General features: G+C 42.0%; 1 protein-coding gene and 1 long non-coding RNA gene across 2 annotated transcripts in view; one reads left to right on the top strand and one right to left on the bottom strand.

Moving 5' to 3' along the window:
- LOC138688658 (uncharacterized) overlaps positions 1-5,061 on the bottom strand; it is a 34,881-nt gene extending 29,820 nt beyond the window's left edge. Inside the window, exon 1 of the long non-coding RNA XR_011327543.1 lies at positions 4,415-5,061. This is a non-coding gene — a long non-coding RNA (uncharacterized lncRNA). The remainder of the gene's footprint in view (positions 1-4,414) is intronic.
- Positions 5,062-5,458: 397 nt separating this feature from the next.
- Positions 5,459-8,098, top strand: MAP10 (microtubule associated protein 10). Its single transcript, XM_009915876.2, has one exon. The coding sequence runs from the start codon at positions 5,472-5,474 to the stop codon at positions 7,905-7,907; it is 2,436 nt and encodes an 811-aa protein (XP_009914178.2). The 5' UTR covers positions 5,459-5,471; the 3' UTR covers positions 7,908-8,098.
- Positions 8,099-22,744: the final 14,646 nt, after the last annotated feature.

The raw sequence follows: 22,744 nt of genomic DNA, 5'->3' as shown, positions 1-22,744 counted from the left end.
AGGACCTGGTCCAGCTCTGCCACTCTGCATAACAACATTCCTGACTCTTTTTGTTTTGCTCTCTCTAAAGGAGAGCTCTCAAAGCAGTCAAATTGGTTTTAATTTGTTTTTAAAGGGAAAAAGAGAAACAGCTTAGAGGTAGAAAACGTGCAGTGAACAAAACAGCTGTACTGTAAACCTCTGAAAAAACATACTTTACAATGGTAATTATGACAGATTAAACAATGAGTGTCATCAGTGTGATGGTACAATGCACACAATACTGTTTCCTACTCAAATATTTGCAGACATCTCCAATTCTTTATTTTAATGAAATCTCATCTAACTATTGAATTGACTTTAAGAACCATCCTGACGCTCACAAGAGCTTTTGCTGTCAGAAGCTCTGTCAGATATTTGAACTGCAATTTGCCCCCAATGGTTCCCAGCTTGAGCTAGAGGAATGCTGTAAACATAGTTTTCTAGGAGGTAGTGAGTCAAAAAAATCACTGCCTACAGAAAGAATGCTAAACCCTGAGAGGGGCTGAGGTCCTATCCTGCTCTACAGTTACAACAGGAATTGTAAGGACCCACACACCTTGAAGAAAGCTTTTGGTACAGATTTTCTCCACTTCTTACACATATGCATACAACTGTGCTGCTGTGTGATTAAGCTGTCCTCTTTGGACGGTTAAGCACCTGGAATCCTTTCGTCATTCAGTCCATATGTGCATGACAAGTATGGGCTGCAATCATGAAGCCAAAGAAAATAAATCAATCCCTTTGAGAACTTGCTGAGAACGTCCCAGCTATTGGATGGGGAGTAACACAATTTAAACAAAGATACATTAATTAATGCTAAATGACAGCATGCGAACCCATAGGGTTTCCATTAATACCAAATGAGTTCATGATGGTTTATATCAAATAAAAGGAAAGACTGATGGTAAAGCCTCCATGTGCTAGTGACACCCAGTTATTTAAGGAAATTTACTTTGCATGTTGCTCGGCATTATGCAAAGAACATTAAATGGGCTGAATCCTGAGGCTGACCCTTCACTATTGTTTTGTTTTAAGCAAAAATGTCTATCGGCTTTAATAAGAACTTTTTTTAAATGAAGGAAATCACCTCAGATGTGACCCTTATGGATATGTCTCATTGTCACGTTCAACATACTTGTCTAAGCTCCTGTATTTGTGACATCCTGCTTCCTGCTGGCTCTCACAGTCTCATTCTCTCTCAAGTATTTGCCAGATTTTTCCATGTTTCCTTTAAGTGTCTGCTTGGACTGAGTTTCCCCAGATCCAAGAAAGATGATGAGGACTGCTCAGTACAGAGGAGAAGCTGTGTTTTGCTGCAGTCCCATTAATCCTTGAAGAAATTTGGAATCAGAAGGCAAGCTGGCATGGGTTGTATTTCCAAGCTGGCTGTGAAAGCCATGGATTCACACATATCTTAAAGGCCAACCATTTTTCGCCCCCCTGAGGTAATGAGAAAACAATCCTGTGTGCCACCCCTGCTGACTTTGCAGAAGTAACTCTGCCATAAGCCTTAACTCTCACCACTCTGAGAAAGTGAAATACTAAGGACAGCAATGAAATCATTAAAAAGACAGTAAACAGACTGGTGTTTGCCAAATGGAGTAGGGCCACATGACTAGGCAAATAATGTTTATTTTAACACTCCCAAAGTCTGCTAAAGATAGCAGAGAATGAAAATACATGAGAGCTATCATACTGAAGTAAGAGGAGTTAACAAGCATCTTTAACCTAGCAATGCAAGGGAGGTATTTTGGAGCTGTACATCTGAATAGATTCTGCACCAGCTGTTCTGACCACCCAACTGATGGGGCACTTTGTGGACAGGAAGGTACACCCTGAGAAGTGGGGAGAAACCACGGTATCCTTCATTTTGATGGATATCAAAATGCCTGTGCCAATAATGCCATTGCAACTGTTCCTAGGCTGCTCCATACATGACTAGATGTGGGTCAGCACAGAATTAAGGATCATGAAGTACAATTTGGACACAGGAAACAGCAAAGGTCCCTGTAAAACTCTGCACAATATACAGAAACATACGCAAACAGCAATTTCTGAATAGACTGAACATTCACATTTGACTTTATTCCTTTTCGAAACCTTTTCTAGATTCTTCAAGAGAGAAACCTAAATATAGTGCAAAAACCTCAAATGCTTTGCTCATGTATTTTATAATTTTGCATTTTTTCTGAACTGAAGAAGAGAGTTCATGAAAACTGAGAGAGTTATCAAAGGCTGCCATCCTTATTCCTCAATTTCTTCCTGTTTATTGCCCTTTCACAAGTGGCTGACTCAACAGACAGCTGAGAAAAGACTAAATAAGTCTTCTCTGGGTGGCATTTTAAGCTGTAGTATTTTAAGAACTGCTATTATGTTGCAGCTGAATATTCCAGCAGACTGTCTGACCCCCTTCTGAATCAGAGTCCCACCAGGCTAAATATGTGCACAAATTCCAAGCATTGCCCTGCAGATTCTGCACAGAGAAGAGCAATTTTATATCCAGGTGAACAATGGCTCTTTACTCCAGCATTTGTTCTGTAAAAAAATGCAATCTTTAGAACGACACCAGAATACATAGATTTAATTGTAGATCTAGCAAAATGCATGTTTTCTCAATATCTTTTTTTTTTTAATAGTCCTACCTCTCCATCCATAAACAGGTATACAACTGTATAGAGAGATCTCTTTGTGTACAGAGATCAATAAATCTGAAATTTTACAGAAATTAAGGGCAAAAGAAGGCATTTCAGAGCCTTCAAAAGATAGACTTGAACCAAAGTTGCTGAGTTGCTGCTAATGATACCAATTGTCTGGGTTGGAATTTTTTGAGATGAAATGTTAGTACTTCAAACATACAAATAAGGTCAGTGAAAGACTTCACTGAATCAGCAAAATTCCTCAGTCTTTCAGTCTTTTAGAAAAAAAACAGAAGAATTGAAGTCTAGTTCTAAGAAAGGAGGACTGAAGAGATTGCACTGAGAAGAACCAGAGCTATTTTAAAAAGATTACTAAATGTAACTAATGTAGATCCTAATAAGTACCTGCTGTCTTTGGGGCAGTAGCAGGTAATAAAACTTGGCTCCATAACCCTGCCTCTCTGAGGAATGCCTATTTTCTAAACCACTCTTCCGCGACATGCAGTCTGAAGAAGCGTTATCACAAGTCTCCTTAAAATGGTGGTTAGTAGAAACTAGGACTACTGGAAGAAAAAAGGTCTTTTATTCTGCCTTGCAACTCAACAACAAAATGTTGTTTTCTGTTTATTTTTAAGAGAAATATGCTCTCGTGACCAGAGGATTGACTTAACACACCAATGAGAACAAACTTAAAAATTGATACCCCTTTCTATTTAAATAATCGTTTTGTCACTAACTCACTGACTGATCTTACACAGCTTATTGACACCTATAGTTTTCCCAAGTATTCAGTAATTTTTATTTATGTTGTCTTGCAGAATGAAATACAGGAATAGGGCTGATTGTCAGGGACATGAAACCAAAAATTTCAGTTTCACATGAAACTGTTGGGAGTGCAGAGGCTCAGCCTTAAAACAAGGCTTTGGTTCCTCCATAATTTACCCCCTTATCTCCAGTTGCAGTTACCACACACAAAGATGCGTCTTTGCCTACACGGGTCGGAAGTTTCAAAACTAAGAGGTTAGAAATCTTGGATTAAATGTCACAGTCACAGTATGCCCATCTGTAAAATGGGCAAAATGCCTATCCATTGTCTTCCCGGGGGAACCTCAAGAGCAACTATGTGACCACTGTTAAATACCTCTGTCGCTTTCAGTGTATCAGGGGAGTCTTTTGTCATTCTTCCTTTACAGAGAATGACAACTAAATTGTCAGGCCCTCCAGGGATAGGAATGGGCTGGAGGAAAAGGAAACACAAGGAAAGCAGATGACCGATGGCAGGAGACGAATTTGTTTTGTCTGCCACAATGTCAGTACAATGGCAACACCCAAACACTAGCAGCCTTGACGACAGAGGACTTGTAGATCTTTGACTCATGTGCTTAGAACAGAGGCAGTGGAGGAATGGAGAACTTAATTATTTACTTCTAAAGCCCTGGTCACAATTCAGAGGTCAAGCTCCTTAACTCTCTTCTCAGATGTAACAGCTAATGAAAGGTGTCCTTTAAATAATAATGATCAAGGGACCTGACCAACACTGAAGGATTCTTTAACCATTTTGCGCTGGTTTCTGCTTTTCTGAAAAGTGATTGTGATGTGACAGAGGAAGGAAAGGGGGGAAAAGGAAGGAATAAAAAGAAAGGGAGAGGGGATTGGTCTTTCTTTTAGTTACTTCCCTGGTGGTAAATGGTGAGGGTGTACTGCAACTTTAACCGAACACCATCAGTTTAGGACACATTGTTTTAGAGTCGACTTACTAATTGAACAAAACAATTTTCTTCCCAGCTCGGCAAGTATTTGCTGTGCCTGTGGCAAGGAGGCTCTGGTGTAAGGGAAGGGCAGTCAGAGAGGGAAGGGCACTCTCTTCGCCAGGCAGGAGGCGAGGAGTGAAATTCTCCGCAACGGTGTCCACCGCAACTCCCACTTTACATGCACACAGGAGACAAAATAGGAATTTATCAATGCACGTTCAAGGCACTCGGGCATTACAGAGATGGAGACATTAAATATGAAAAGGCGACATTGACAGGTGATTAGAAAACCCTAATTAACGTAGAACCACAGTTTTTAAAATCTCAGGCAGGTACGGGCCCTCAACTATGGGGGGACTCTTCAGCACACAGCCCTTGGCACAGACCTCCGTGTTTCTCTTGGGGTGGGAAGAGGCCGCAAAGCAGCAGAAAACGGCTTAACATCCCTCCCGGCCTCCACACGGGCTCCTGCCGACCGATGGCGCGCAGCCCGCCATCCCGCCCCGGCTCCTGCGGCTGTTACTCGCGATCCACCAGCGGGGCAAACACGACCGGGGCCTCGGCTGCCGCCTTCAGAGCCGAGGGCTGGGGCACGACAGCAGCCGCCGCGCCTCAGAGGCCGCTTCAGAGCAGACGCCGGGGAGCCCCGCGTTTCCACCTGCTGCCTCCGCGGCCCCCCGCCCCGGCCTGTCACCGCAGCCTCCGGCCGGCGCAGGCGGCAACATGGCTGCCGCGATCCCCCGCTGGGGGCACGCAGGAGGCCACGGAGCCTTGCTCCTCTCCCCACCCGTGGGATCAGGGGCGAAGTAAGCGCCTCAGAGTCCCTCGGCCCGTGCTGCCCCTGCGCTGCGCTGCGGGGGGGGGCGGGTAGTGGTTCCCCTGCCTGTCCCGGGACGCCAACGCCCCCCCTCCCCGGCACGGACTACAACTCCCGGGGCGCTCTGCAAAGGCGCAGTTGCTGCGGGCAACGCGGGCGGCGCTCCTCTCGCGAGAGAACCGGCGGCCTCACTGAGCGCCCCGCCGCCGCGCACTCCTCTCGCGAGAGCTGGGCGCCGGGGCCGCCATGGCGACGGCGGGGTCCGCCGAGGGGCTGTTCGCGCTGGAGCTGCTGGTGGAGGCGGTGCGGGTGGCGGCGCCGGGCCCCGCGCTGCGCCCGGCCGTGGCGCTGCGCCTCTTGGATTTCCCCACCCTCCTGCTGCGCCCCGCCGCCGCCGCCGCGCCGCCCCTGCGGCCGGGGCCGACCTTCCCCTTCGGTCGCGGCAAGCGCTGCCTCTTCCGCTGGCGCCGGGGTTCGCTCTGCGCCGCGCTCCGCCGCCGGCCGCTCCGCGCCCTGCTGCTGGCGCTGCCCGACGGGCTCGCCCCGGGGCCCCCCCGCCCCCTCGGCAGCTGCGACGTCTCCCTGGCCCCCGCCGCCGCCGAGCTGCTGCAGCGGCCCGGGGCGCCCGCCTCTTGCGGCCGCCGCGGCCGCTACCCGCTGCAGGACGCCGCGGGCCGCCCGGTCGGGGAGCTGGTCCTGGGCTACCGCCTCACCAGCCTGGAGGCCGGCGAGGAGCTGCCCCCGCCGAGCCCCGCCAGCCCCAGCGCTGCCGTGCCCCCCGCCACCTCCCCTGAGCCGGGGAGCGAGGAGGAGGAGGAGGAGGGTGAGGAGCTGGACGGCAACATCTTTTGCCCTCCCATGCTCTATTACAGCCGCGAGCCTGCTGAGCCTCATCTGCCGCCAGCAGCAGCGGCCACAGGGCAGCGGGAGCGTGTCGAGGCCTGGAGGCCGCAGGAGGAAGACAAGGGCCAGAGCCCCCCACGTCCCGGTGCCGGGCCCTCCTTGCTGCACCCCACCGGCCTTCGACAGCTCCACAACACCCTGGGGCAGCTGCCGCTACTCAGTGCCCTGCTGGCAGAGCTGTCGGTGCTCGTCCACAGTACTACGCCTGCCGCTGTCCACCCCCATCTTGCCTGGCTCTACCAGGCCCCGGGGAGCGGTGGCGTGGCCTCACGGCCCCCCAGCCCCAGCCGCTCCTCTGCCCTCAAGCTTGCAAAGGCACCTGTGGGTCCTGGAGGGAGCAGCGGAGCTGCCAGCCCTCAATTCAAGCAAGGCCGGCAAGAGGCCACCTCACCAGGGTCTTCCCGGGCTGGGAGAGGACCTAAGCAAGCTATACCCCAGAGAGAGACAGGCTCTGAAAGGAACTGCAAAACTAAGGAAAACAGACCTCCCAGAAAGAAGTTGTTGTACGGGCTGACAAATACACTGAGGCTGCGGCTGCAGCAGACCAACCCTGATAAGCTGATAATTCACGAAAGGAGAGAGCAGTACAGAAAAAAGCAAATGGAGATGCTGAAGGAGAGAAGCTCTTTATCCAAAAGAAAGCTGTGCAGAAATGCTGGAGAACAGCATGTGGTTTCTTACAGGCACTGTAGCAAGAGAGACAGTTCAAGGCAGAACAATCAGTTTAACAAAACTGTTGAGACTTCATTACAGAACAGTGCTCTCGCAGAGTACGCTTCCATGACAGAGAATGTGTCCCCTGACCTGCAGAAACAGGCTGTTGCAAGTCCATTGAAGAACGATGACATTGCAAGCAAGCAACGTCCACGCAAAGTAACCACAGCCCCCTTCCTGCAGGAAACTATATTAAAATCTGCTCACAAGGAAAAGTATGTGAAAGCCCAGCTCCCAGCAGCTTTCCCATCAGATGCTAATGCAAATGGAAGTAATGAGGAAGCAATACACTTAAGCCATCGTAAACCCACGATGGAGCATGATGATGCGTCTGTTGGAAGTGATCATAAACCAAGCCCCAGCAGGAGTGTTGAAAACAACTCTGAATTCATATACTCGGATGACTTCATTGCTAGTCCTGAGAACACAGTTTATTCAGAAGATTTCACCAGTGCTGAGTGTACAGGCAGAGGCTCAGCAGCTCTTGACAGCAGTCCTGAATCTCTGTGGCTTGAAAGCCCAAAGCGAGCTTGGTCAGATACAGAGCCGGAATCCAGCAGGTCCAGAATTTCAAAGACAAGTCAAAGAGCTGTAAGTACTTCAGATCTTCTGCCAGTTCCTTCAGCTTCATCTCCAGTCCAGTCTTTGAAGAGAAACCGTGACTTAAAAACCAGCAAGAGAACTAGTGGTGAATCTGTTGATACACTTAACCTTGCTCAAATGGAGGCATCATTACTGGATGCAGAGCAGGAAGCCCAACAGATGAGTAAGGAAGAGAACAGGGGTGATCACCATATTAAACAAGTATCTACACTGAGAAGCAAACAAGTTAGCTCTGATACTGATCTGAGTATAGGAAAGGAACAGACCACTGCAGGAAAAAGCCAGTCAGTAACTCAAGTTAGCTCTTACTTGCCATCTAACATGTCTGATCTTGAACTTAGTGTGCTGGAAAACAGTTTGTCAGACAAAGAGGATGATTTTCTGGAAAAACTATGTGTTCCTAATCAATACAGAGACATCAGTGAACTTGTAATAAACAAGCTTCCGGGATACACCATGTAATTATGAGTTGTCACTGTCTAGATTAGGATATGGTATTTAAACTTTATAAGGCCTGTTACATTTAGCTGCAATATATGCAAGTTAATTTAAGACTTCATCATGCACATTTAATACATTGGTGAAATTTACTGAAGAGGTTTTTAAAATAAACTAGTTTGAATCTCTAATAAATGGTTCTTATGTGGTACCTACGGCATGACTTTAGTGTCAGTATCTTAATACAAAAGTAATCCCAACAGCACAAGAAACATAACTTACTGTCAAAAGCAGAAATGAAGACTGAAGCAGCAAGTGCAGTCAGTACCAACAAAACTTGTCCAGGATAGAAGTAATAACATACTACAAAAACAGCCAAATACAGATATGTTCCTAACTGAACATTCAGTATTTGTTGTTCATTGAAACAGTTCCATGCTTTTCACTACAAATAGTTACTTAAAACATACAGTCACAGCCAGTAACAGCACAGACGTTTATCAGCTAATCAATATAATGATGTATTTGTTTCACTGTTCTATCACTAAATACAGTGACTAGAACTAGATGAGCCCTTTTAGAGTTTCTTAGGTTGAAGTTTCTCATTTAAGTCAGATTTTCACAATTTATTATAAAATAGTTTAAGAATTATTGGTGACAGTAAATCTATATAATCTAGGAGAGCTTTGAGAGGTTGAATGAAGTTACTTGACCTTGAAGACTAAGGGTGTGGAAAGAGTAGGGAAGAGTGCAGTAAATTTTCAACGCTTCACAACTCCCTGATTGCATTCTCTGACATGGGGGAAGGGCGGGGGTTCAGCACCCACAGTCCAGAAACTTGGAACAAATGAGCATATTACATCATGATTTAAGGATTCGAGATAATGAAGAATTTGCCGGGTCCTCTTTTCTGTTGCATTGGTTGAACTACTACCTGCCACATCCCCTTTTCTGTTACAATGGTTAACTACTATCTGATGTTTGCTTTTGATTTCTGGTTTGGTTTTTATGACTTCCAGTTTGATCACTGATCTTAATGTCTTTTCTTTTAACTACTGGTTTTTGAGAGTCCATATCCCTGTTATAAATTTCAGAGATGTTGTTTGACTTGAATCTGAAGAAGCTCAAAATTCCTGCCTTAGTTTTTAGGTCTGTCTTGTCCCCCCCTTTCCACTCTCTTTGAGTAGTTCGTCTCCTTTGCCAGCTTTACATTCCTAACTATCTCATCATTTAGGACATTTATCCTCAGGGTTAAATGACAGACTTACCAAGTCCCCCCCTTATAATTTACAGTCTGAATTCTTTCCCCAGCTTTTTCATTTTTCACTGTAGTTCTCTGTGTACTTACTGCAAGAGCCTGTGTTTACACTTTTGACATCTTGGAGGGATTTTTTTATTTCCATCCTACTATGTGTTGATTTTGTAGGAATGACAGTACCTCTCCTATTTAAAGTACTAACATCTGTGAGGATTATTCAAGTACCTGGTGTTGACTTCTGGGACCACTACTACTACTATTTTTAATCTACAGGTAAGCGGCTGAAATTACCCATATATCAAAGGAATCTCTGGCCAGATCAATTATTAAATGTTATTTAGGGTGCCTCTGTTTCATCAGCTCCCATTCCAGACCAAAATATATTTTTTTCTTTTTTCTTCTAATGGCATGCACTTCTTTGATACACATGGATTCAGACTGTCATTTGTACTTGGCAGTAGTTCTGAATTTATTGATGGAATAAGATCTTGCAGTTCTTATGGGTAAAACAGTGATTAAAATACAATGCTGCCCAACCATTTTTACTGTGTGGCAATTTAAATTAATTGCTAAAACTAAGAGTCCACAATTTGAAGATCATTACTTAAGAAAAGTCTATTTTAAAAATAAAGTTTATTTTCAACCCCAAATGGGTTGAAACTCAAGGGCAAATTCCCAGTTCTTTTTCTATCCCCTATCCTATCTTCACTTTTCAATTTCCAGAAGCAAATATGGTAGGAACAATATTTCTTTTGTTTAAATAATGAAACTAATCTCTTTTCAGCTGATTTTATTTGAGATAACATTTCTAATGTTTATTGTGTATTGGCATTTATAATTTTACCAGGAGAATGATGAAAATGACAGAAAAATGCATACTAGGAAGACAATAGGAGACATTACCCAAGAACAGAAAGCCAGTATCATGCTTACATGTTTTAGTTTGGTTTTGTCTTTTCAAATATAGACTCAAGGTAGTTATTACTGCATGGAGAAATTAACAGATAGTTTCCACCCTCTGGGATAATAATCTTTTCAGATATTATCTATGTTGTTGTGAAAGTAAATGAAATTTTACTTAATATTCAAACAGCAATTCTCAGTCAACAAAAATGGGAAAGAAATTAATGTCACTAATTTATCACTGAAAACTTATAAACCAATATATTGGCAAGAAGTACCTGCTAATGACAAAAAGATTCTATATGTCAACCCAACAGAGCAAACCAAGTTATTTACTATTGTTATAAAATAAGAAAAAAAATGGCAGCAACAAATTCCCTTTTGTACAAATCCTATAATAATCTACACTCAACTATATTATACTAGCTAGCCAATTTTGTCATTATAACTTGCATCCTGTACCCCTGTGATCAAGTTGTTAACGTCAGAGGTTTAATAAGAGATTTCTCTACTTTAATGGAAGTATTACACCAATTTTTCATAAAGACATCATTTCTAAATTGTAAGGGCTAAATTGCATGGATTATGTTTGTGCAGGGTACATGGCAATATGCTGGGAGAAGCAAATAATAGTAGCATATCCCCCCCAGTTCTTGCACAGCCTTCCCAAAAGTAGCATAGTTACTTAAGAATACGTGCCTGTTTTTCAGATACCCCATAAGCATCCCAAGAAGCAGAATCATAGTGGTAGAGCTGGCATGTCCAAGAGAAGTAGCAGAAGTGTTAATACTTTCTCTGGTAGCTCTGTACTACTTTTCTGATTCAGTCCTAAGAAAGCCAATGCATTGGAAAACTGCTTTCCTAGAAACATCTCAACTAAAACTGTTCCCTAAGGACTGCTTCACAGACTAGAAAAAGAGAAGATAGATGAAGAGTCAAATCTTGTCCCACCACACACAAACCCCCTGATTTGAAAACTTGGCTTTTTGAGCAAGAATAGCTAATTTTTCCACATGCATTCAGTCCAAGCTTCTTTGTCTTCTTCTTTCCAGAGTTCCTGGAAAGATTATTAATTAGTACTCATTACAGTGTGGGCCCTTATCCACTGGGAGACTGATGTAAAACCAAAATGGTTTCTAAGAGCCATCTGCCTGTAAGAGCTTTCAGTTGCTACTGACAGTTGAGCAATCCCCATAAACACACAGTCTCTTAGAGATTTGTTACGTGCTTTACAGAGCCAATGGCTAGTCACAATGCAAAGTGTCACAAACCCAAAATATTTACTAAAAGCTCCATATTTCCTAATTTCTCATAGCCCTCGGAGATTTCACATATAATTCTATTTTGACTGAATTTGCTGTAGTTTTCATTTTGGTCTCATTGACTCATTAACTCTAAAAATTTCCTTGCTGCACACTATTAAGCAGTAAACTATAGTTACTTCAAATTCAAGTTTTATATTGCTGTTAGTTACACTTTAAACTTTACTACACTAAAATTAAAATGTGAGAATTAATTACCAAAGTTTATTATAGATCCTCACTAAACAAAGCCATCTAGGTTCTTACTTTTGACTTATTACTTTAGCAACTGATCTTTGCTTTAAATCTGTATGATATTCTAGAAATAAGGTAGATTTGCGTTCAAACCCATAGTTCTATTGCTGAAGATAAGGGTGGTTAAATCAGCTCACATAAAATTGAACTTAATATTTCACCACCAGTCCTAAACTGAGAAATAAACTTAGGTATACACGTTAATTCTTTTCAGAATTTATGACCCTAAGACAAGTTTGCTATGGCTGTCTTTTAAAAAGTTATTCCAGCATACTATTTATTAAAATAAATTTAGATAGCCAGTACTATGTAACTGATGGTGTGATGGGAAGAGCAGGATACCAAACACTGACAGTTTGGGTGACTTTACCTCTTCTACTGTAACGTTTTCTTGCTGTTAAGTAGTTCTGAGTCTTACTACTCGGTCAGTGGCTAGGAACATTTTTAAGAAGGCCCAGCCAGGCATGTTTCCTCCACTTAATATTTTTTATTCCTCAGCTCTTAGCACTCTGATTAGATGACACAGTTTCTTTTCTCTGATTTCTCTAATGATAGTTCCTACCACCTATTTTACAATTTGGAAGTCCTTTTCCTCGGTTTTCTGAAATTACATCCAGCCTTGTGAACTGCATGATTTAATTTTTTGACTGAGTTACTCATTCGTATTACTTTCATTTTTCTAGGTCCCATTATTTTATGATGCCTGCTACTGTAATTGTTTTGTTTCTCTTTGTGCAAGTGCTGCTCAGAGTTAAATGCTAGTCATTATTTGGAAATCTTTGGGACTTGGCTTTCCTTTTCTCAGCATTTCTTGCCAGCATCTACTTTACTGCTTGCTCAGCTTTCATGGTCTAGAAAGAAGTCAAATCATTGAATCTTACATTCACAGCCTTAAAAGGTTTTGTCGACTTCTACATGCAGGATCTTCACCAGCTCCCGTGAAATGTAACACCACTCATTCTGAGCTGCTGAATGACCATCCAGGACTGTGAGCATTTGCCCGTGGTTATCAGACATCAGGTTTCCCTACCTCTCCCATACCCTGTCTTTAATCCTTCTCTAAAGTTTTGATTTCCAAACTAACCTTTCTTTTAAAATGATTGAGACCATCTCTGTGAGAACAGATCCTGGCTTTAATTTAACATGCGTGTAGAGCTAATGGCAATCATATCTGCTACAGCTAATGTTTGCTACCAGCTAGCTGCTTGCATTTTCCATCTGCCCTTTTAGTCAATATATTGTTTGATTTCCATTTCAGTTTTGTTCGCATTCAGAGTCTTCCCTCATTTTAAATTCCTTGTATGTACACAGTTCTATTATATTGAAGTCACCCAGATGAGCTGCAGCTTCACTGCCTTTTTCTTGTTTGTCATTGACATTCACCGGTATTAAACTGGTTTTGTTTTGTTTTGGCTTTTATGATTTCACTTGTCTGAATTTTATATGACAATTGTAATGTAAACCTCCTCTGACTTTACGGAATTGCTTGCATTTTCCCAGAAGGGTTGTCAGTGTTCTCTATTGGTTTCTAGAGGATGAATTTGAATGTCTCATGCTGGAGAAAACAGTATTAATCTTCAGTTCTGCAGAGACCTCTGCAAGTGATTCACTTACCAATTGTTTAAAGTAACATGGCTTGGTAGATGAAATGTTTAAATAACATCTGAGATACACATTACTGCTAACTAAATTAACGTTTAAAGATTGATTCACGTACAGTTAAAAAAAAAAAAACAAACCAGAACCTAAAATGTTAAGTAAAAAGCTTCAGATGTCTATTATATATATTTATTCTAATCATAGACATTTTTCAAACATTTTGGGTGATAGCCTAGTAAATTTCCTTCATATATTGCAATATCTGAGCTAAACCAGCTAAGAATTTGGTTCTCTATGTATCCATCAACAGAAGGTAGCAGGTTTTCAAAAGGAAGTAGATATTTACATGGTCAAATCCCCTGAAATTCCGCGGGAATTAGTCACCTCAAAAAAAGGTTGCAGAATGGAAGCCTGTGCAGAGGGCTCTAAAAGTATTATCTCTTGGAATGCAAAAATGTTTTTGAAAGAAGGTAAGTTATGCTTCAACAAATATTTTCAGAGCCATTTGGAAAGTTTAGTGGTATCATGATTGAGAGAAACTCCCTTGGTGTCGAGAAAATTCCAGCTGTTTTTCTCTTGTGTTTAACTGTTGGCAGATTCAGTATTTCTCCTGTCCCTTATTGCTTATGTACTAACAGTACATAACCTTTGACTGTCCCCTAATGCCACCACGCAGTCATGCCTGTTAGTCCTCACAGTATCTCCAGGACCTTATTTCAGGGACATCTCCCCCCACTCCAAAATCCCTGTTGTGCCTTTCACCTTGATGCCTTGCCTGTTCCAGCTTCTCCTCATCACATATTTCATGCCATCTCTAGAACTCAGCTTGCCCTACTTATCATTCAAAAAAATCTCCAAACACTTCTCAGACAGCTTCACTGGCTTGTTCTCATCTTTGATATAAAACTGAAGCTCTGCTCAGTTTCTGCTGGCCTCTGTATGGTTTCTCCCCTTCCTGCCTCCATGCACCTTAGCTTCCTACTCTGCGCCCATTTCTCTGTAACTCTAACTTCTATTCTCAAAAAAAAAAAAAATCTGGAAATTGCTGTACATCTGTTTCCTTCCTTCATCTCAGTCTTGCTCTTTCTGCCTGTGGGTAGCTGCATTGCTTAGAGTTCTTGTCTACAGGAACATGCCAGACATAGAATTTAAGACAGAAACCACCAGATCATGGCCTGACCTTCTCTACATTGTAGTCCTTACTATTTCATCTGCTTACTCCTGACTGCTGGTGTCAACACTATACTAATGATAATGCTGATCAAAATTTAATGGCATATGTAGTGAAGGAAACTCTTCAGGAAACATGGTCAAACCTTGCTAACCTAGAACACAATATAAGGGAAGCTCTGATATACCATGGGATGTGGTTTTAATTTTCTTATCCATAACTCTAACAAGACTCAGCAATAGAATTATTGTATGTAAGAAAATCTGGTTTCTGATTCATAGCCATAATTCATAGCCATTGCTGTAGTCTTCTGAAACACAATTAACAGCCTTTTGATTGTTGCAGGTCTCTCATCTCCTACTGCTCCTGTAATGCTACTTTACAGCCCTCCAAACATTGTGCAGTTTTATTTGTAAAGTGGAATAGATGCATAGGGTTTCTTCAAAACAAGCTTCTAAGCAGTAGTTCAGGGTCCTTTACAGAAAGCCAAGAACCCAAAAGCAAGGTACTTCACTACATTTCCTATATACCCATTTTTAATAACAAAATATTGGAGCAGATTCACTGTTCTCAAAAACTTTTATCAACAGGAAATTTGGTTCATTTTCAATAAGAGCAGCAGATTCGCTAACTCACTGCTTCCATGGTATTCATCACTGTTACAACACCACTTTTTAACTGCATTCTTTTTCCGAATTTTTAGCTGTTGATTAAATTCTGACAAATTACACACATGCTGTGTGAATTTACTTTGGGTTGATACACTCAAGGGCTGCATCGAGGAAAGCACTAATTGCAATAGAGTCCTAACTGAAATTTGCTTCCCATTTTTCTGAAACCTTGTAGCAGCACAGGAGTCAGCCAAAGAAACATTCTTTGTCTGCTGCTGGCATCACATTTGTATGTCCAGAACAATGAGTCATGGGCAAACTTTGGTGTCAAGTTGGGGTCTAAGTTCCAGATGTTCCTCTGAAACTTTATTTTCTTCTTTTGAAGTCTTAAAATGGAACTGAAATTTTGTTTCCCCTGCCTCTATGAGTTTTCTAACAAATCGAAGGGAAGACAAAAAATAATTTTCTAGAAAGCGCCTCTGGCTTCTTAAACACACACCAAACCTAGGCACAGGAAAGCTATTCGAGGAATGTTTACAGAAACCACTTGAGAAATATTTCTAAGCTCTTTCCCATTCCACTTAACATCCCAAATAATTTCAGAACAGCATCCTTCACTGTATTTATTACTTCTACTTCTGATCTCAATAGGAAGAACTGTGAAGATAGGCATTTTGTTTTGGTTTGAGTTTAGCAATAGTGTAGATCCCAGCAGTCCTGCTTTTACTGGAGCCATCTCACACAGGCCTGCCAACAGCTCCGCAACTGGAGTAAATACCAAAGTTATGGATCAGATATACAGCATAAAGCAGAGTCAAGCTGTACTGCTGCAATACTAACAACAGGATTTGTTCCCTGCACTCCACGTCAAAGAAATTATGCCTTTCTGGAGCAGCCCCACTGGCCTTGCATTTTGACCTGCAGGACATTAAAATGCAAACAGACAAGAACGGGAAGGAGGGAGTAACTTTTAGGGACGAGTCCCTCTTGGAGGGACCCTAGTTTCATTTGCTTCTCCCATGGCTAACCTAAGCATCCCAGCTGGTCTCTCAATTACCTTCCTCATTGCATAAGGAAGAGTTTGTCTTTTAAGACAATCTGGATAAAAATTACTTACATATCAGAAATGACATCTTGGTTTGGATTCTTAAAATGAGTAGTAGCCCATTCCTGCATAAAACACCAGAACTTGATGATCTTTTCTTTTCAGTTTGGCTGTTGTTCTGGTCAAAGAGTTAAAATCAAGCAGTACATACAGAAACACACACACCACCAAACACCCTTTGCCACCCCAATTAAAGACAACAGAGTAAAGCAAAAACAACAGAAAAAGCGGAGGAAAGCCCTGCCACCTGAAGTTTAGAAATTGCTATAAAGCCACCAGTGGTGACAGGGATTACATGTTCTCTCTTTTTTCATCATCTTCCTGACAGCTGTTGGGGAACATCAACGAGACTTTCAGGCACATCTGCAGGGCAAGTGCAAAAATGTCAGTTGATGCAAATGAGTTGCTCAAATGCATCAGCTAGGAAACCTCCCGTCCCCAGTCCTGCAAGTGGTCAGGAAATCCTTCGGGCACCATATCATCTATTATTACACTCTATTTTCCAAAAGCTGTCTTTGTGATTGTCCTTAGTTCCTATGTCTAAGTAGGCAGCTGGTTCTGTCATTCAGTATCACGCTTGTTACTCCCGAAAAGACCTAAACAGTTATGTCCATTTCTGCATGAAAGCTCCCCCTCGCCATTTACTGAGAGCAGGCCAGTTTCCTGCTCTTAGAAGAATCCTCTGCAACAGCTTTACCTCCTAGTGCTTCATTATCCCACATGCAATCACAGAACCAGCTATGAGGAAAAGGCCAAGCTACCGCTTCTTCATGTACCTGACCAAAAGGGAAAAGACCTCCAAGGACACAGGCAGGCAGGGAAGCAGGGTACAACCCATGCCTGCAACTTTAATGGGCTTCAGTGATCATCCTCCCTTTCTGCCATGGAAAGGCCTGCCCTGCTGCACTGAGCGAGCTCATGACACACACTTTTTCTAAGCCCAGCACAGCGAGTGTATTTCCCAGCTCAGAAGGTCCTGAGCAAGAGTTTGAGACGTATGAAGTGTGTCGATGCACATCCTCCCAGGATGTATCCTTTCTTGCCTTTCATAAACCTCCAATGGTCAGCAGATTTTCTCCATTTGTTTGTCCTCTTAACATCTCCTACTCTAACTTCCCAATGTGGGTATTCCATCCCACATCCTGGAAAGCAATTGCTTCAGGATAAGTGTTCCTTACGTTGCACATACTGATATGATGAGATAATGTGAGATATGATGAGATAGTGTGACTTGAATTACCTCTCCCTGATTGGATCACAGCTTTTACAATCTCAGAAATTCTGATTTTTTAATAAGGACCCACTAGTTTATTGTGATTAAAAAGCTGTTAGGGTCTTACTGATGATTTAGAAAACAAAATAATAACAAAAATTCCCAACTTTAGGAGTTCCCCGTGGAAGTTTATTTCTTTACACTGTTTAAAAAATACTGAAGCAATTCTTTTTACATTATTTAAACAATAAGGTATGTATATTAAAAATTTGCAAAGTACATGTAGCAATTGTCCCAGTAACATTAACACAAACAATCTCTGCTGCAATCCAGCACAGAATATGTGGACATAACAGTTAGGAACCATCTGGTGACCTGGCACTTGCTGGTACAGGAATGAAATTTCAATTAAGTTTTATTATCAGAAAATGTAAGTGACAGCTCCCACTTGAAACCCCAGAGCCAGTAAACTGTCCAAATAAAGAGAAGGATGTCACCTAGTTAATGGGTTGGATCACACTGCTTGATTACATACTTTGTAAGTAATGTGCTCCCTTCCCATGTTCTTGGGCACAAGTTGCTTATGCAGTTGGGATTTTTAAGAAGAACTGGCCATATGGCAGGTAAATTGGGAATCACACTGCAGCTTACTGAGAATGGGGCAATACAATAGATGAGTCAATCATTTCCCAGGTTTGACAAGCCAGGATTGCATCTTGTGCAAGATAAAAAGAAAAGCCCAACTGAAAAACTGTATTCTAATGATAAGGTTATGCTAGCTAGCACAGCAACTGTGTTCTGGTTCATCTGGAGCTGTGAAACAAAACTCAGAAGTGCAAGAAAACTTCTTCTCTCCTACTCCAGTGCTCACCTTACTATCAGACTGTGATTCAGGTGGTGGTCTTCAGGGTGCCAGAAGAAAACCAGCCCATCAGCACTAGACGAACAAGCCCTAGATTTCTTGTCCTCTCTCAGCCATTGATAACAATTATTGCTATGATTGTTTTCTTTAATATTCAGTATATAACACTAAGGGTCTATCAAAAAAATATCAGTCACCTCATCAAAAAATGATTAATCTTTTCTACATTACAGTTGAGTTATAGTTCTAGTTCCATTAAAGAAATTGACTCTGCAGCTACTGACCCATGAAAGTTATTACAGATCTCAATTTTGTAGTAAAGAAACCAATTTGTGATACAATCACAGCACTTGGAGAAGGTCTGTTCTGCTTCAACCAATCTCCAGTTGCCTAAACCAGAATCAGAATTTACAAATAAGAAGATGAAATCCAGATTGTGACCCACTGCACTTTGAGTTCATTCAAAAACAATTCCACAGACCCACAATGCTGAAGAGAGTTACAGACTCAATCTCTGGAGAATTTCTCCAGTGTGCGTTCACAAATATGCGGATACATTTGACTTTGCAACATTAACCATTAACCTTAAAGTATCCATCAGGTTAAGAAGGAAAGTAGAGGGTTTCTATACATTCATTTTAAAGTTTCAGCAATTTTCCTCTTTTAGCAAAAGTGACTGTGCAGACAGAAATCACTGCCATCCTCCACACAACCAAACCATCACAGCCTTTAGATTAGGCTTCACTGCACAAGTATAATATTGGTTATTATTTATATTTATGCTTTGGAGGCATTTTGTATTAAGTAATGTATTTTTCACTCACAGAATTATTTCTCACAGGCCCTATGTTTAGTAAGGCAGCAAGCTTTGTACAAACAAAAACTATTCTCAATGTTGAAACACCCTAACATAAATTGACTTTACTCCTAAATTCAAGCAAACATCGGTAGCATAATCCTGTTCTCAGAGTAAGCTCTGCTTGGAAACTAAATGGCTAAAGTGCTCCCAAGGGCAGCAATTAGTATTTTAGCCAGTGGAATCATTTGGGGAGACTCTTGTAAATTTAATGAATTCCCTAGTAGTCAATCCATCATAGTCACTAATACGCTGGCAATACTGCTACTGATAATGTTGCCAATACATTATAAGGCCTCATTTATTGCCTTAAATTTTAATTCAATGAATTCTGCATGTGAACTCTTCCCAAATGGTGATACTTTGTGCTAATGCAATCATAGATGGGCCATTTGGGAGTATAACAAGACTGAACTCAGTACACTTGGCAGGACGTCACTAGGAAGGCAAGACATTTCTCACCCAAGCTTCCGTTCTTTATCTCTTACCTCCCTAATACTTGTGCCTCTAAACTAGAATGTAATTAGAACTACCCCTTCTGGGCTTCATTTTATGGATTACAGAAAAGCACAGGGGAGAGGTCTGAGTGAAAACTCAGGCTCCCTATGTATTCATCCAGCTTTTAGACATGAATATGGAAGTGCTGAATTCAGCAGTGACATACAGAACTACAGATGATAGCGCTTGAAGGACTCAAGACTTCATCTAACCCATCGCCTTGCCCTTAGGCAAAAATCAACTTGTAACTACATCAGTCCTGACAGATTTTTGTCTAGCTCATTTTTTAAAAAACCCCGTAAGAGAGATTATGCATCTTCCCCAGGCAACATGTTCCAGTGCTTAATTATCCTGAATGTTAAAAGTTTTTCCCAGTGTTAAACCTCGGTGTCCCCTGATAAAATTTAAGTCCATTATTTCCCATCTTACACATGACAAAGAGAACAAATGATTCCCTTCCTCTTTAAGGGAGCTTTCTGTGTACTTAAGAGTTGCCTTTCCTCTTGGTTTTTCTCTGGACTAAGCAACAACAGCTCTTTCAGCCTTCCCTCACAGGCCACTGGTCATTGTTGCTTTCCAATTACAGCTGTGCACTTGAAATACAGTACCCTGAGCTATACACAGTCACTCTAGTGGAAGTTTCCCTAGGACCTAGTAGATAGGAAGAAGTACCTCACACACCTTTCAGTCTCTCCCTGTTTACTGCTACCTGCGAGTATAATACATATCCTTCCTCTTCTATCACTTGAGTATGCCCAGAGTCATAACAGCCCCTTACAATGCCTCACTACTACTTATTTCCATTTGGACAGCGTCCCATGGAGAACTATGCACTGAGAACACAAAACCAGCTACATGAGAAATTTGACATCCAGAGCATGTTCCCCAGCTTACCTGCAGAAATGTCAGAGCATCCTAATGTCAGAACTTGTGACATGTATTGATTCTCCCCTATCCAAACAGCCTGTTACATGGTCATAGAAAAAAATAGATTAGTGTGATACAATTTATTCTTGACAAATCCATGCTGGCTATTACTCATTTCCTTGTTAACCTCCAAGCACTTACAGGATGTTTATGCAGTTATGTGTTATAGCATTTTTCCTCTTGGATTTCAAAAGCAAAACAGCCAGGCAATGTGCAGGTAATCAGTAGTAAGGACAGTCTGTCCAGAAAAACAAATGATGAGTAAGGGAATACAACATACCTCAGTGGCTTATGTCTATAAGCAACCAAAACTCTTAATAGATCAAAGTGCAGTTGAATAGCAAAAAAAAAAAAAAAAAAAAAAGGCTTTAAATTGGGACTAAAGAAATCCTTTATGTTCCTTACTCATCTTTACTCACTGTTAAGGTAGACCCACCAGAACACACAGAAACTTAATAATGATGGCATTAAGCCATAGCAGTATGATCAGACTTATTCAAATCCCTGAACAACTTCACCTTAACAGGATCACTTAACTGTTACAAAACTACACTAATAAGACAAGCAGTTCAAGATGCTCTAAAGAGAAGGAAGTATTTACAAGAGTCAGAATAGAAGTTGCTTTTCCACTAAGTAGAAAGTGCATGTCTATGTAGGCTGGAAATGACTTATGGTACAGATTTCTCACCATCGGTGCTTAGGAAGAAATTTCCTTCTAGGTGTAATCAGGAAGAGGCTTATCATCTGTGAAGCATTAGGCACCGGCTCTTGCTGGCAACAGGAGAACCCAAATCAGAAAGAAATTCAAATGCTTATGGGGACATAGTACTTGCGCTACATCAAAAATAATAAACTAAGGGGCAGAGCACAGACCTATGCCCTGGTAAATAAACAACCATGCTGTTTAACAGCCTGCACCTCACCAGCTGGGCTTTAGCTGTACCCAGCAGTCCTGTTGCACATGGGCAGGCTTGGTTTGGAGGACGGCATGGGCTGGGGGCAGCTCCCAGGAAACAGACCAGGTAAGACCATCCTTGTCTAGAAGAAAAAGAACGTGGTGATATTGAAACAATCACAACTCTGCCACTTGATGATGGGCTGGAAGATAGACCTTGGCCTGCTGTCTTTACTATTATACATGCAGCCTTGAAGACCAGCCTGGAAACAGAAAAGGTTTCCCAGAGCGGGGTAAAGAACCTTACTATGCATCTGTGACAAGCTCGGAGGATGTCTCTACCCAGTCCCCCAGTGCTATCTCGATGTTGTATTTTTGGCTTAAACTGGAAGCAGCTTGCTCTCTGCTCACCACATCGAGAGGCCAAGGCTAGGCATCCAATGGGTCATATGGAGAGGGCAGGGAAAAGGACCCAAATCCCTACAAGCCTTGCCCATGGATCCTAGTGCATGCATTGGTAGAGGAGCACAGCGCCCTTTTTTCCCCATCCAAGATCTGCGTATCCCTTTTCGGCTTATGGCAGATCCCAGTCTGCAATCCAGGAGAGATAGGTATAAGCCCCTTTTCCCTAAGGAAGGGCATAATGTCAAAGTGATCTTTTTCCTCAAATGACAGGGCCCCTCCAAATCCCAGCTTTCATGGTAGAGAGTCTTGAATGTAGTTGGAAGGGTGGCGATATTGCAGGTCTTCACATAAACTTCAAAAATAAAGCAGAAGGTGAAGCCAAAATGTGCTTTCATGCCTCCACATCCCACTATCTCCAATCTTTACCTCCTTTTTGGACCTGAGACCTCCAGAACTTCTCTTCACTCAACCCACTAGAACCAATTTACTTAATCATTGCTTTAAACCTCCCCTCCACTATTTCTTTCCACTCATGTACCCCTTCATGACATTTTACCTTCCTACCAACATTTAAGCATTCTCTTTTCAAATTTGTACAAGCTCTTTCTGAATTTTCACAGCTGGACTCAGTTTATGTTTTCCCCCAGATAAAAAGCTGCAGCATCCTTTCCTCCTTTAATTTTTAATACTGTTTGGATTCAAGGCTGCACTGAGTCACACACTTCACGCAAAAGACAGAAGCTTTGCAAAACTTCTGAGTTTTCCATTCATTCACTTTGACCATTCAGTCAGCACTTTCATACCTAGAAAATCCTTTTTAAAGAAAACATATTTTCAGTTTATTGTTATCTGACAAACTGCTGTGTATTGAGCACCAGAATGAATAAAGTTGAGTGACAGACGACTTGATCAAAGGCAAAAGTTAAGCTTCATGGCTCAGCAAACGCTGGTGGAATCTATAAAATCTAAAAGAATAATCTTTGGAGTGCAAGGAGAGAGTAT

The sequence above is a fragment of the Haliaeetus albicilla genome, chromosome 13 (genome assembly GCF_947461875.1).
Source record: "Haliaeetus albicilla chromosome 13, bHalAlb1.1, whole genome shotgun sequence".
NCBI classification, from domain to species: domain Eukaryota; kingdom Metazoa; phylum Chordata; class Aves; order Accipitriformes; family Accipitridae; genus Haliaeetus; species Haliaeetus albicilla.
The sequence above is the reverse complement of the archived record's forward strand: the minus strand, read 5'-3'. Positions and strand labels throughout refer to the sequence as shown.